At 38.9% G+C, this 16790-nt stretch overlaps 1 protein-coding gene across 3 annotated transcripts in view; it reads left to right on the top strand.

The window, feature by feature from the left end:
• Positions 1–16790, top strand: part of ndufaf2 (NADH:ubiquinone oxidoreductase complex assembly factor 2) — a 109917-nt gene that overhangs the window by 61536 nt on the left and 31591 nt on the right. The window contains exon 2 of one of the 3 annotated variants that reach the window (XM_073064497.1): positions 11945–12034. The exons of 1 other annotated variant lie outside the window; for it this stretch is intronic. In XM_073064497.1, coding sequence (XP_072920598.1) covers positions 11945–12034 — 90 coding nt within the window. The remainder of the gene's footprint in view (positions 1–11944; positions 12035–16790) is intronic. One more of the 3 variants, XM_073064498.1, reaches the window with a different exon arrangement.

A 16790-nucleotide genomic window follows, 5' to 3' on the forward strand; every position in this document is an offset into this window, starting at 1 on the left:
CCAACCGGATGGCTTCACCATTCTCTGCAGTGACATGACAGTCGGTCTTTGAAAGGTATAGGAGGTAGAGCATGCTTTTTGATTAACTCATCATAGTGCACAGATGTGGTTCTGTTTCAATCCTGCTTGCTTGACCTGGAACATTTAGCCATCAAATGACATCCATTTTATCTGCCGATAGAATTTTCTGCCATTATCCTGATAATGGTATACATCCACCTCAGGCCAACATCAGGCAAGCACTGGATGAGCTGAGCAACGTGATCAGCAGTCACAAAACAGACCCCAATGCCTTCCTTTTCATTGCGGCCTTCCTTTTCATTGCGGGGGAGTTCAACCAAGCCAGCTTGAAGTCTCTGATCAGTTACCACCAACATGTTGCCTGTGGAACCAGAGGAGCTAACACACTTGACCAATGTTAGACTACCATCAAGAGCACTCAACCGTGCCATCCCACGCCCACACTTTGGAAAGTCCAATCCCCTGGCTGTACTTCTACTCGAAGCATATAGGCAGAGACTAAAGACCACATCACTAGTGCTAAGTTGATAACTGAGTGATGAGTATCAGGCCACTTGATTGCGTCATCAAACCTGGCCTAAATTTTGACCACATATACCCACTTAACATATCTACATATGGGCAATCATCAACAACAGAAATATACGCTACTAGTTAATTGGTCTGTTCTTCATTGCCCCAGAGGAAATTCTGCCAACTCTAGGGTCCTGATGCTCAATCAAATTAGCTAGCTCAACAATAACCTGGTATCAAATCCTGATCTTCCCAGTCACTTGAAAACACTTTCTTGTGTCTAATGGCTTCAATTGAAACTAAAATTGGTTTAGAAATAACATGGATCCATGGCATAGTTATGTTTCCCTCCTGTAATTGGTATTTTGTATTTAAATTTTCATTTAATAGATTAGATTGAAGAGCTTTATAGGATCGAATGTACGGTTAATCATGTGAGGTTTGAATGAGCATTTTAGATATGCTGTTGAGAATACATATGTAAGTGAACTGTGTCCAGAAACATTATCCTGAATCAGCACTTTGATCAAATTTTCAATAGAGATGTGGAAAGCTTGCAAGTGAAAATAGTTTCCATTGTATCAGTTCATGCAAGACTAAGTGTTATAAAACAGGAAAATCTAGATGCTTTTTATGTTTACCATGTTAGAATTTTTATTGCTCGTTTGATAATGATGTATTGTTGTGCACGGAGATGGATACGCAGTGCCTCTGTCGCCATGGGAATGTGGTAACAGTACGCTCCTTTAAATATCTGCACTTTACTACAAAGCATCTTGTGTATTTATAAGGCTTTCTATTGTGGTAGAATTATTGTCAGTACAATAATTACAAGTGATTACAATGATCCATTTGCCCAACTGCATAAGTTGTAACATTACATCAACTTTAATTTAGGTAAAATATACTGTAGTTGCAAGAATGTATTTGTGTTTTATCAAAAGTTTATACTGTAATACTTCCGTAAAACTCTCGGCACCTATTGTGAAATTAGCACAGTACACCAGCTACTGATAGGCACTAAGGTTGTGCAGCTGGTCATCTAAGTATATTCTTCAAATGTGCAATGAATTGTTTGCTGTCATCAGTCTGCTCCTTATGTTCTACCATTCTCTATTACACTATTTGGATTGCACAGACTCTTTGCAGGGTCTGGAGAAGATTTGATGCAAACCTATTGATCTGATACAGTGTAAAAGCCTTTTCAAATGTCTGAGCAAACTAGCACGGGTTATTTTTCTAAAATGAAGACTTTGAAAATAGTTAATTTGAAGGCTTTAAAAGAGACTTGAGTTTATATAGTGTCCCTCACAATCTCAGGATGTCTTAAATCAGGGGTAGGCCAGATGCAGCCCGCGAAGGTATTTTGACTGGCCTGCGAGCAAATATTGGGATACTATGCTTATCCGGCCCGTGAGCGATTTTTCCTTATTCTGAGTGTTTCACACAACCACACTGATGGACATGCATGGCGTCTTGTTACACTGGCCCCAGGTTCCGTTTTGTTTCAAACCAAACACTGGTATATACAAATGACGGGAAGGCAGACTACCTTATTAATATGTATTAGATACTCTCCGTGCACGCGCAGGTTTTCAGATGGGATCGTTCAAATTTGTAAACAGAAACAGCGTCACTGTGTTTTAATAAGGAATCCACTCTAAATATCCAGATATTTACATGTGCTACGATACTTGTTGAATAACTCACATTTCAAAATAGAATTGAAGAAAATAATTCCAATGGCAATGAATGCAAAACGCAGGAAGGTAGACGTTGAGTGCCGAAATTTTAACAAGTTTACTGGGCAAGTAAGGAAAGATGAAGTTGAGCGAATGAAGGCTAGTTTCAGAAAACAAATGTCATTTTTTGCCAAGAAAAACAGTGAAAATGAAGGAAATACCCGTGCCAGCTACGAAGTCTCAAAACGTATTGCAGCACTTACCTGTGTGAGCAATTATTTTCAAAAATGAAGCACACCAAGAACCATTTGAGAACAAGATTGACTGATGCCCATCTGGATAATGTCTTGCTCTTGGCATCAACAAGTCTGACACCCAATATTGAGAAGCTTTCAAGCAACAAACAGCGTCATGTTTCACATTGATTTATCGACTGTTTACATTAAAATTTTCTTTTTTATTATACTTAATTTACCACCATTCAATGCTTCATGTTCATACGTTTTATGTTTAAAGATTCTTTGTGTCCTTTTAATAGATTCAAAAGATGCCTTGTTTGAAATGAATTGCAACTAAACTGAGTTCTTTGATTACTAGTTGGCATGCTTGGTTAAGCCCAAATGATTTTCTGGCATGTGTTATTCATTACTTTGAGGCAAAACATAACTAGATGTATTTAAATGGATAATTCCCATATTTCAAGTTTTTTTATGGCATTTATCTGGCCCACTGTCCGCTCATTAATACGCGATCCAGCCACAGAGGCGAAAAGGTTGCTGACCCCTGTCTTAACTCATTTATCACTCATGAGCCTTTTCTTTGCTATGTAGTTGCTGGAGAATGGTTATCTTCCAAAACTATCTGTCCTTATTTAGTGCGGCTTAACCAATACACATGAAGCGGAAGAAAATGGGAGGAGGAGCAGCCCTTCAAGCCTGTTGCCCCATTGAATAAGATCTCTGCTAGCCTCAGTTTCTTTTCTATGTCATTTCCATACCCGTTTATTTAAATTCAAAAGTTCAAAGTAAATGTATTATCAAAGTACATATAGTATGTGTCATCATATATAACTTTAAGATTCATTTTCTTGTGGGCGTTCACAGTAAATACAAAGAAACGCGATGGGATCAGTTAAAGACCACACCCAACAAAATGGACAAACAACCCCTGTGCAAAAGACAACAAACTGCAAATGGGTAAAGAAAAAAAAAGATAATAATTATTGAGAACATGAGATGATGAGTCCTTCAAAGTGTGTGCATAGGCTGTGGGAACAGTTCAGCAATGGAGCGAGTGAAGTTATCCCCTTTGGTTCAAAAGCCTGATGGTTGAGGGGTAGTAACTGTTCCTGAACCAGGCGGTGGAGGTCCTGAGGCTCTTGTACCTTTTTCCTGATGGCAGCAGTGAGAAGAGAGTGCAGTTTGGATGGTGGGAATCCTTCATGATGGGATGCTGCTTCAGTGCTGCATGAAGATGTACTCCATGTTGGGGAGCTTTACTCGTGATGGACTGCACTGTATCCACTACTATTGTAGGCTTTTGCAGTAAAGGGCATTGGTACTTCCATACCAGGCTATGGTATGACCAGTCAGAATACTCTCCACCATATATCTATAGAAGCTTTGGATAACATGCCAAATCTTTGCAAACTGCTGTGCTCTCTTCATAATGGAACTTCCATCCTGGACCCAGGACAGATCCTCTGAAATGAAATTATTTCTATTTCTTAGTTTATCATATATTTATCTACTTCCACTGAGTACTTCCAATGATCTGGCCCCTATCACCTGCTGGGGTAGAGAATTCCAGAGATTCATCACCCTCTGGCAGAAGTTCCTCTGTACTCCATTTTAAATTAACTGGTCTTTTGTAGTGAAGTCCCATAGATCATTTTTTTCCACTGATTATATGTAGTTACAATTAATATTTATATTTATATAGATCATGCATATCAGTGATGAATAATTGGACTAAATTTAGTCTATTATGCCTAAAGATTTATCTCAGAGAGCCTGTCTTTTAGGCTGGAGCTTTGAACTTGAATTAGAAATTCAAGTAGGTCTGGATGCTATGAATTTTAAGCTGCTATTGATAACTGTGTTTGTCAATATGCTGTATCTCGTGATTTCCATAAGGAATTATAGTGACCAGGCACAAAGGTTATAAATAGCAACTGTAGGCTGAAAGGGGAAAAAAACCTTGCATTTTGTACAACTAAAGCAATAATGTGAATTCTGAGTAATTGTTGCTTGAGCTGTGGTAAATATTGTAGCGGAATCAGCTAGCAACACGTACAACAAGGAATCAGCTAGGATATCTGTGATGCTCTTCTGACCTTGATCATTGAGACTAATGTGATATCAGAGGTGTCACCAATAACTGCTTCAGTTTGAAATATAATTTGTTCAGAGAACAAAAACGTAAGTGCTTTGTGACCATCTAAATAGCTGAGGCCCAGGAAGGCATCATAAAGGGAGCAAGATCACAAGATAAGGAGACACTTCAACCCTTTCTCATTCATATTAAGTAGGCAATGGAAACTACCGGTAAGTCAAGCAGAAAATGGGTTCAAAATATGGTAAAAGGCCAAATGTAAAGATACTTATAATTATAGTAAATGCATACTCTACCTATAACAGGACAAATGAGTTATTGAAAATAGTTTTAACTGGGTGACATTTAAATTTTCTTAGACAAAACAGAGTGTGCTGATCTGAGAGGTACAATAAATATTGCAGGGTATTTGACATTTAGGAAGTAAAGGCAAAAAAAAGGTGACATTGGTATGGTATTTGGAGAGGACCTTGGCTCAGCAGATCCTGATACAGAATTAGAATAAATTTGGATGGTGCTAAGCAGGTAGTGTTGGTTGGAGTTGTTTAAAACCCTCTAGTTGGTGGTGTTATGTGCACTGTATAAATGAGAAAATTACTGTGTATTTAGTACTTCAAACTACTAAACAATGAAGAGGATGAATTCCTGGAATGTATAAGAGATTGATTTCTTGAGTAGTAAATTAAGAAAATTTCGATGGAATACACTGTTTTAGATCTGATAGCATGCAACAAGGAAGGTTTAATTAAAAGCCTTTTTAGAAAGGAGTTCCTTAGTAAAAGTGACCATAATATGATAAGCTTAGAAAATGGTGCATTTCAATTTTAATCTGGCGCATTCAGTGTAAACAAAGAAAACCACAATGGTACAAGTGCCAGTGCTCCAGTGAAAGCACAAGAAACTGAACCTGCTGAGTTTCAAGGAAGCGTGGGAAGGGAAGCATAACCTGGTAAGCCACTGGCAAATCATTGAAATTAGAAACAATTGGAAAATGAATTATCAGAGTTTTATTTTATTGGGAAATGCTGGTGTTCAAAGGATCCCGAGTTTCCTAGCACAAATAACACTAATTGATAAAGTGCAGATGCAGAAAGCAAATAGTGTGATGGCTTTTATGACCAAAGGATTTGAATTCAAGAGTTAAAAATGTCTCACTGCAATTGTGCAGTGCATTGGTGAAATGATAGATGGAGTATTATGTACAATTTTGGTTTGTCTACCTAGTTGCCATAGAATAAGCACAGAATAGATTCACCATACTGCTTCTCGGAATGGGGGTGAGGGCCTCTCATATGAAGACAGATTGTATAGACTGGGCCTCTGCTCTCTGGAGTTTAGAATTAGACATGACTTCATTGAAATGTACAAAATTCTTAGAGGGATCAACAGGGCAGACATAAGGAATATGTTCCTCTTGGTTAAGCAATCTAGAATGAGGAATCACAGGGCTAGACGATGTAGAACTAAAATCAGAAATTGTTCATTCAGAGGATGGTGCTGGTTCGGAATGATATATTCAACAATGAGTTTGCCATATATCTGGATATTAAGGGGCATTGAGAGATATGAGGATAGTGCTGGAAAATGGTAGAAGATGAGCCATGGTTTTGTTAAATGGCAGAATGTACTCAAGGTTTATATGCCTACAATGCTCCTCGTATTTATTTTCAAATAAAGGAAGAATAAATAAGCATTTTAAGTAAGTATTTCAAATTGTTCATGGGAAATTAATAAAAGAAAATTAAGAATCATGCAATGTAATTACAAGATATGTGGATTGAAATAATTAAAGCTTCCCAAACATAAACTGTAAGTTGATAGTACCTTGAGTGTCTGAGAGTAAAATGACTGATTAACATCTGAGCATTACAAGTTAATCATTTGATGTCTCATTAAATTTTCTACGTTGCAGCATTGGGCTATGTAGTAATGTGTTTGAATTCAAACCTGTCAGTGACTAACAGGACAAATACCCTTCTACTTCATCCCTCCCTCACTTCTTATCCCCCCTTGACCATCCCATGTTACTTCACTCCTGATGAAGGCTTTCGGCCCGAAACGTCGTCACTAACTCCTCCCATAGATGCTGTCTGGCCTGCTGAGTTCTGCCAGCATTTTGTGTTTTTATTAGAGTTATAGGGTAGTAGTCACCCAAAGTTGCAGGAGGCGAATAGCAAGGTGACTATCAGGAGAAATGGAAATGTGAATAGGCAGTTAGCATGGAGCATGTTGGAGGCCATTCCCCTCAATAATAACAACACTGCCCTGGGGGGTGACCTCCCATACCATCCGAATGGTATGCTGCCTCTCTGGTGCCAGGGTGAGGGACATCTCGGATCCTGTTCACAGCATTTTGGAAAGAAAGGGAAAGCAGATAAATGTCGTGGTGCATATTGGTACCAATGATATTGGAAGCAAAAGAGTCCTGAAAAGATAATTTCAAGAGCTAGGTAGGAAGTTGAGAAGTAGGACTTCCAGGGTAGTAATTTCTGGATTACTGCCTGTGCCACATGTCAGTGAGGGTGGAAACAGGATGATTTGGCAGATAAATGCATGGCTGAGAAGCTGGTGTGGGGGCAGGGCTTCAGGTTCTTTGATCATTCAATCTCTTCTGGGGGAGGTATGACCTTTTCAAAAGTGATGTGTTGCACTTGAACCCAAAAGGGACCAATATCCTTGTGGGCAGGTTTGTTAGAGCTGTTGTGGAGGGTTTAAACTAATTTGACAGGGGGGTGGAACTGAAATGAAGAGATTCAGGATAGGACGAATGGTAAAAAAGCAAAGATAACGTGCATTCAGACTACGGCAGGCAAACGATAGGACAAAATTTCAGCCAGCAGGGTATGTATCAGTGCATTCGGGATGCAGAATCAAAAAGGGTAGCAAATACAGTACTCAAAGTGTTATATCTCAATGCATGAAGTAAAAGAAATAAGGTGGATGATCTTGTTGCACTGTTACATTGTCAGATATGATGTGGCCATCACTGAGTCGTGGCTGAAGGATGGTTGTAGTTGGGAGCTGAATGTCCGAGGTTGCACATTGTATCAGAGGGGTAGAAAAGGCATGTCAAAAGGACAATGTTATGATAGTCATGGGAGATTGCAACATGCACATCGATTGGGAAACTCAGGTTGGTAATGGATCTCAAGAGAGTGAGTTTATTGAATGCCTACGAGATGCTTTTTAGAGCAGTTTGTTGTTGAGCCTACTAGGGGATCAGCTGTACTGGACTGGAGGTTATGTAATGAACCGGAGCTTAAGGTAAAGGAACCCTTAGGAGACAGTGATCACAATATGATTGAGTTCAACTTGAAATTTGATAGGGGGAAAGTAAAGTTTGATGTAGCAGTGTCTGGTATTAGAGAGGAGATGGCCAGAGTAAATTGGAAGGCGATGCTGGCGGGGATGACAGCAGAGCAGCAATGGCATGAGTTTCTGGTAAAAGTGAGGAAGGTGCAGGATAGATGTATTACAATACATCTTTGACAAGGGAAGTCAAAGCTAATGTAAAAGCAAAAGAGGGGGCATACAACAAAGCAAAAATTAGTGAGAAGACAGAGAATTGAGAAGCTTTTAAAAACCTGTGGAGAGCAGCTAAAATAATCATTAGAGAAAATATGAAATATGAAAGCAAGCTAGCAAACAGCATCAATGTGGATAGTAAATCTTTTTCAAGTATTGTAAAAAGAAATGGAGAGGTGAGAATGGATATAGGAACACTAGAAAATGAGACCAGAGAAATAATAGTGGGGACTAAGGAGATGGCAGATGAACTAAATGAGTATTTTGCATCAGTCTTCACTGTGGAAGACACTAGCTTTGTGCCAGATGTTGAAGGGTGTGAGGGAAGAAAAGTGAGTGTAGTTACTACTACAAGGGAGAAGGTGCTCAAAAGGCTGAAAGACTTAAGGGTACATAAGTCACCTGGGCCAGCTGAACTGCACCCTAGGGTCTGAAAGGGGTAGCTCCAGAGATTGTGGAGGCTTTAGTAATGATCTTTCAAAAATCATTGGACTCTGGCATGGTGCCAGAGGACTGGAAAATTGCAAATGTCATTCCACTCTTTAAGAAAGGAGGAAGGCTGCAGAAAGGAAATTATTGACCGGTTAGCCTGACCTCAGTGGTTGGGAAGGTGCTGGAGTCAATTGTTAAGGATGAGAAGATGGAGTACTTGGTGACTCAGGACAAGATTGGATGAAGTTGGCATAGTTTCTTTCAGGGAATCTCTTGCCTGACAAACCTGTTGGACAACTTTAAGGAGATTACAAGTAGGATAGCAAAAAGGGATGTAATAATGGATGTTGTATATTTGGACTTACAGAAGGTCTTTGACAAGGTAAACAGCCTCATGTGTGGCACCAAGTTAAGAGCCCATGATATTACAGGAAAGTTATGGGCATGGTTAGAGCATTGGCTGATTGGTAGGAGGCAATGAGTGGGAATAAAAGGATCCTTTTCTGGTTGGCTGCCAGTGACTAGTGGTGTTGGGACCACTTCTTTTTATGCTCTATATCAAAGGTTTAGATGGTAGAATAGATGGCTTTGTTGTGAAATTTGCAGATGATATGAAGATTGGTGGGGGGGCAAGTAGTGTTGAGGAAACAGGTAGGTTGCAGAAGGACTTAGACAGATTGGGAGAATGGGCAAGAAAGTGGCAAATTAAACACAATGTTGGAAAATGCATGGTCATGCACCTTGATAGAAGAAATAAATGTGTGGACTATTTTCTAAATGGGGAGGAAATCCAAAAATCTGAGATGCAAAGGGACTTGGGAGTCCTTGTGCAGGATTCCCTAAAGGTTAACTTGAGAGTAGAGTCAGTGATGAGGAAGGCAAGTGCAATATTATTATTCACTTCAAGAAGTCTAGAATAGAAGAGCAGGGATGTAATGCTGAGGCTTTATAAGGCAATGGTGAGACCTCACCTTGAGTACTATGAACAGTTTTGGGCCCCTCATCTAAGAAAAGATGTGCTGGCATTGGAGAGGATTCAGAGGAGGTTCACAAGGATGATTCCAAGAATGAAAGGGTTATCACATGAGGAACGTTTGATAGCTCTGGATCTGTACTCGCTGGAATTTACAGGATGAGAGCAGATCTCATTGAAACCTTCCGAATGTTGAAAGGGCTAGACATGGTAGATGTGAAAAGGATGTTTCCCGTTGCGGAGGGGGTCTAGGACAAGAGGGCATAGCCTCAAGATAGAGAGATGTCCATTTAAAACAAAGATGCTGAGAAATTTCTTTAGCCAGAGGGTGGTGAATTTGTGGAATTTATTACCACAGGCAGCAGTGGAGGCCAGGTCGTTGGGTGTATTTAAGGCAGAGCTTGTAAGGCTCCTGATTGACCATGGTATCAAAGTTTACAGGGATAAGGCCGGGCAGTGGAGCTGAGGGGGGAGGAAAAGGATAAGCCTTGATTGAATGCAAGAGCAAACTTGATGGGCCAGTTGGCTTAATTCTGCTCCTCTGTCTTATGGTCTGGTGCACTCTAATTTTAGACTCCCTGTTCTGGGAAAGAAACTATAAACATCAAGTTGTCTATTTCTGGTTTCTCATAATTTTATAAACATCTAAGGGTATCCATCAGCTTCCTACATTCCAGAAAGAACGAACACAGACTTTACAATCTCTCCTTATAACTACAATCCCCCATTAAATCCTGGCACATCTTTTCTTACTGTCTATAGCTATCACATCCTTCCTGTAGTGTGGCAACTAGAAATGTACCCAATATTCTTAGCACAGTCAAACCAATGTTATGCACAATTGCAGCTTGACCTCCCAACTCCCAATTGCCATGGCATTTGGAATATTTGCCTTCCTAGACCTTTTTCATTACCCTGTCCACCTGTGTCACTGTTTTCAGGGAAATATGAGAGTACCCCCCAGGTCTCATTGTACATCAACACATTTAGTCAATATGTGCCAACAGAATTTGACCACACTAAGTGCATTACCTCATTATATTCAACCCAATTCTCTCAAATTATTCATCTCATATACATTATATTCCAACTTCTTCATATTCCGAATTTCCTTTTGTCATACATGACCTGGCTTTATTTGCCTTGTCGTCCTCCCTTATGAAGTTTTTCTTTCAATTGCTACTAGTCCTTCCACATTATTAATATGAATCTTATGAGGTTCCTGTTTCCAGTTGTACTTGAGATACCATGTTCCCCAGAACCGGATCAGGTATTTCCTTCTTTCTCACTTGGACCAGAACCTCCTTATTAAGTTCTTCTGAACACAATTTCTTTGGCATTTCCTTTAACATTCTTCCATTTAAAATCAGGAAAAGCTGAAATTCCCTCAAGTCACCACTTCCTTTTCTGCACATTGCTGTAATTTTGCTATTTGGTAACTCAGAGGTAGCATGAAAGCTCTCTTTTATTCTTAACTAGGCCTCATATGGAGCCAGTAATCATTAATGGAGAATGTGTGGAGCAGGTTAAGACCTACAAGTATCTGGGAGTACAGTTAGACGAGAAGCTAGACTGGACTGCCAACACAGATGCCTTGTGCAGGAAGGCACAGAGTCGACTGTACTTCCTAAGAAGGTTGGCGTCATTCAATGTCTGTAGTGAGATGCTGAAGATGTTCTATAGGTCAGTTGTGGAGAGCGCCCTCTTCTTTGTGGTGGCGTGTTGGGGAGGAAGCATTAAGAAGAGGGACGCCTCACGTCTTAATAAGCTGGTAAGGAAGGCGGGCTCTGTCGTGGGCAAAGTACTGGAGAGTTTAACATCGGTAGCTGAGCGAAGGGCGCTGAGTAGGCTACGGTCAATTATGGATAACTCTGAACATCCTCTACATAGCACCATCCAGAGACAGAGAAGCAGTTTCAGCGACAGGTTACTATCGATACAATGCTCCTCAGACAGGATGAAGAGGTCAATACTCCCCAATGCCATTAGGCTTTACAATTCAACCGCCAGGACTTAAGAACTTTTTAAAAGCTTTTATTAATGCTTTTTGAGATAGTGATTTAGATGCATATCATATTTTTTACTGAGTTAAGTATTGCATGTAATTAGTTTTGCTACAACAAGTGTATGGGACATTGGAAAAAAGTTGAATTTCCCCATGGGGATGAATAAAGTATCTATCTATCTATCTATCTATCTTAACTTGAAAATGACAATATTTTTTATTACCATCAGCAACCTCATGTGCCAGCACCATGATCGCTTCCTTCATCAGTACTGCCATGCTGCCAACTTGTTTTCCTTTTCTTCCTTTCCTGAGTACATGGCATTCGAGAAGATTATTTGCGAAATCCTGTTCTGGTTTTTGATCCATGTTTCAGTTACCGCTACATCATAATCCCACAAAACTATTTGTGCCTCCAGGTCTACAACCTAATTCACCATACTTTGTGTTTGGTCCTAGGACAGACGATTCGCTCAAGAAGAATAATAGAAGCAGTCAGTCCAAAAGAAATTGAATATGAACTTGGAAATATTCCCCTTGAATGGGAAGGTAAGCATGCAAGCTCAGAATGTGTCATGACAGGTTCTGCTCTGTGACTGTCTACAAAATCTACTGTGACATTTATAATACCTCTCACAGGAGCATTTTCAACAAGATGGATCAGTGTCGTGTGTTGTTCTTGCTGGGTCTGTATACTCAAAACACTGTGGCTGCACCTTCGATCGAATGGCGAGCAGCAGCAGCTGAAAGTGACAGCTCACCACCATCTGCTCGGGGGACTTATCATGTGTAATAATCAACTTTTCCATGATCTACAAATGCTGCAAAACAAAATCTTAAAAACAAAATCTAAAAACTCAAACTAAAATAGAGACACGAGATCTGCAGATACTGGAAATCTTGAGCAACCCACACAAAATGCTGGAGGAACTTAGCAGGTCTAAACGAATGCTGTTTACTTTGTTAATAAAACAAGCTATCATCTATATTCTTGTATCTTTCTCTGGTGTTCCATGTTGTTTTATCAATAGACAATAGAGACTCAAGATACAAAGTGTCGTGATGAAGGGTCTCGGCCTGATGCATCGACTGTTAAATTCCCTCCGTAGATACTGCCTGATCTGCTGAGTTCCTCCAGCATTTTGTGTAGCTTAAAAATAGAAAGAACTTTGTAAATGTAAATAGGTAGCTTAAAAATAGAAAGAACTTTGTAAATGTAAATATTTGAAAAAAGCAGGAATACTTTTACCCTTGCCAGTTGTCCTTTCCTTGAATCCATATGTTTGCCAATAGACAGACTTCCCCCAACTAGAACAGGTGAAGCAGTTTCTTTTTATCAGCTAAAATTTATTTGAAGTATATTAAAAATTAACACTGGTTAAATGAGAAAAGGTCTTGTATAGAACTGATAAACTACATGTGGCACTGAACCACATTGGTCATGTCTGTGACCTTGAATCCTAGGATTGCAGCGTTTACTAATTTCTTCCACATATCAATTCTGCACTTTTTGGAGTAGCAGTTGTCTCCTTCAATGAATTTTGTTGACTGCTTAAAGGAGCAATCCATTTGTGAACCTATAGCCAAGTTTTGTTTTGAGGTGGAGGAGGATAGGATTCATCATAATGTGACATTCTGTGTAAATATTCCTTGATGTATTTCCATCACTGCCCCTTGTTTCAACCAATGTTTTTCAAAAAGGCATTTCTTTTAAACTTAAAAATCATACCTATCGATGACATTCAGATGGATTTTTTTCTAGTTTCATGATTACGAAGGAATTAAGAGCTCACCTCCCATTACTTCCTCTAAACTGAACAGATAGATATTCAGCTGTTCACAGGTGCAACTGCAAAAATGCAACCTGTTTTGTTAAGGCAAGTGCAAGGTGGAAACTTCCAGTAGTTTAGAACAGTGGACAAGTTTATCTATCATGTGATAGATTGGAACATAAATAGGTGCAGGAGTGGGCTAAGTGGCTTCCCAAGCTTCCTCTGTCAGTAGCATTTTTGGCTGATTTGATTTTGGCCTCCGCTACACTTTCTTTCCTGTTTTCTAATACCCTTAATTCCCCTAAGTACCAAAACTCTTTCCATTTGAGTTTTGAATATATTTATAGGTAACTATTAATCTGCCAAATCTGTCTGCGGTAGAGGATAGCAGAGATTCAAGAGCCTCAGTAAAAATTTCTGCTCATCCTGTGCTTAAATGGGTGACGCTTTATTCTGAAGCTATGCCCCCAAGTTCAAAACACTTTCCCCCAAGAAGGGGGGAATAGACATTCTAGCAAATTCACTCAGAATCTTCTATCTTTCAATAAGATCAGCATTCATTCATCAAAGTTATGTTGAGGTATTTGGTATTTTGCATCATGACACTAAGTAGGTAACTCAGCCTTCAGTACATGGGTTCACAGTTGTAGAGGTTACTATCTAACTATGTTATTTGTTGATCTTCAGAAAAAAAATTAACAACTGAGTTGTCTTATCTGTCAAGATGTTCCTACCAACTTGCTTGCTTAGCCGAGAATTGCAATCTTACCCTGCAACATTTTATTCTAAGTTGCACAATTGAAAATCAGTAAGTGGTCCAATTCTGAATAGTTGAAGTTACTCCAGGTATTTTTCTTTTAAGAATGATTTGTACACATTTCTGCTTGGACACTTGAATGATGGTCATCAATGCATTTTTCAACATTACTAGGTGAAAATCAATGGTATTTCCAGTTAAGATGGCACTAGGGAACATGTGCAACAGCTGTTTTGTAGTGTAAAAAGTTAAGAAATCTGACTGAAAACATCATTAAAAATACATTTCCTGAGGTAAATTGGGTTAAGTTATTAAAGGGGCGAGTGATGTTCGGGGGGATGAGCTGAGATGGTGTGTTGCAGAATTGTTGCAGACGGAGTTGCAATGCCTCTACAACTGGCCTGGTGCAAGGTTGGATCGTTCTGGGCGTCGAGCTGATTTGAAGAGCATAAGAACAACTTTGGGTTGGGCGGTGAAACTTGGACCAGGAGTGAGACACTTGGCGGCGTGGCCTGGGCCTGGAGCCTCTCACCGCCGCAGGGCCCTAGTGCAAGGTGCGATCCACTGTTTAGACAGTGTAAATTCTGGCCCAGATTGAAGGTGAGAGTCTATCTTGCTCACTCTCCGCAATGTTCACTCCTCTCTCAGAGTGCTGGAGCCTTTAGCTGCTGCGGTGTTTGGTCAATTTAAACACCAGCCCAGATAGACTGAAGAGACAGGGTGTTGGGATCTGGGGCAAGAGCCGATTTTTGCATACTCTCCACGATGGTCACTCTTGTCCATGGCACTGAGGCTATGAAGACTGCCCTGGCTGCTGTACTCCGTGCCTTGCTAATATGTTGAGCTGATAAACAAGGCTTCGGGCCTATGCTCCAGAGTTCACATCTGAGGACTCTGTTTTGGTTCACTTCAATTGAAGAGTTAATCAGCAAATATTCGCTCTCTCTCATACACACTTCTTGCAATATTTGCAGGTTAAACATTTTTTACAAAAATACTTATCTAAGTTTCCATATATGCAAGAATCTGATTTGTTGGATACTATTTTGAATATGAATCCTTTAGTAAGAGGTTCCTTTGGTAGAATTTATAATTTATTTTTACTACAAGAGATAACCTCTCACTAAAGATTAAACAAGATTGGGAGAGAGAACGTAATATGATCTTTGCTAACAAAGATTGGTTGTGAGTTCTGAAAATGGTCAATTCCTCTTCGATATGTGCCAATCACTGTTTAATTCAATTTAAAATTGTTCACCGTTATTACTTAACAAAGGGGAGACTATCTAAAATATTTCCTAACATAGACAATTACTGCGATAGGTGTAAAACTGAAGTAGCCACTTTGTCTCATATGTTCTGGTCATGTCCTTCATTAAAATCTTTTTGGAAATCTTTATTTTCTACAATTTCTAAAGCTCTGAAAATTATCTTACAACCTAATACATTGACTGTTCTATTTGGAATAGTTCCACATCATATTCAGGGTATTTCATCTTCAAATCAACATGTAATTGCCTTTGTTACATTGTTGGCAAGAAGGGCTATATTATTAAAATGGAAAGATACCTCTGTCCCTACATTAATTCAATGGTTTTCTCAAGTAATGTTATGCCTTAGTTTGGAAAAAATCAGCAGTAGAGCTTTTGATCCTCAATTTGATTTTGAGAGAAGATGGGGCTCTTTTGCCAAATATTATCATTTAATTTTAATTAATTTATATGGTTTCCTTCCAATTTTATTTTATATAAACATGAATTGGCAGTTGATGATTCTTCTTTTAGTTTTATATATATATAAATATATATATAATGGTAAGTCATATTGCTCCAGGAGTTGATTCCTAATGGTTTTTTTTCCCTCTTTTTTTCTTTTTCTTTCTCCTTTTAGTAAATTAGGGATCTCTTTTTTTCTTCTTTTCTTTATAAATTTTTTTCCCATTATCATATATTATCCTTTTTTGATAAGATTTTTTTCAGCTTTATTAATTGTATATATATCAACTTGTTGAAGTTTTGTATCATTTTGTAGCTGTAGGAGATTATGTATCAATAAAAAGATTCTAAAAATGACAATTGTTTGCACAGTTTATGTTTTTTTTCTCTTGCATATTGGGTGTTGGTCTTTTATTTTTATTTTTATTTTTATTCTTTTTTTTAAATTGGGTTATTTCAGGTTCCGTGTTAATCAGGATCTCTGTAAAAAGGAAATGAATCTAACAGAAATGGAGAAATCTTGCAGGAAAGCTTTCTGCAGGACTACCCATCGGTAGTAATCGGCAATTTTTGCGCTGGTGACTCTTCATCTTGAAGACTTGGGCTAGTGAGTGAGAGCTACAGATGGGACATACCTCTGTCTTAAAGCAACTTCCATATATAAAGAGCTTGCAAAGTCAATATTCTCTTTCTGCTCTTTTTCCACTTGAAAAACAATATACTATTTGTTTTTATGGCATAAAATGAGCAAAAACCAGGTTACTTCTGGATAACTTGCTGAACTATTCAGGTGTAGTTAGGAAGATAAAACAGTCTTTGGGATTAAAACCGGATAGTTTAAAATCTAAGGCTTGATGATATGTTCATGGCTGGCCCACTGTTCATTTCTAATTTCCCCTGCACCACTCCTTCTCTGAGTGATAGTAGTGAAACAGATAGTACAATCTCTACTTTAAGAGTTTGTGAAGGTTTGGCATGACATCTAAAACTTTGACAAACATACATGTGTAGTGGAGAGTATATTGACTTGCTGCATCAGAACCTGTATGGAAACACCAATA

Source organism: Hemitrygon akajei, chromosome 13, assembly GCF_048418815.1.
Source record: "Hemitrygon akajei chromosome 13, sHemAka1.3, whole genome shotgun sequence".
Taxonomy (NCBI): domain Eukaryota; kingdom Metazoa; phylum Chordata; class Chondrichthyes; order Myliobatiformes; family Dasyatidae; genus Hemitrygon; species Hemitrygon akajei.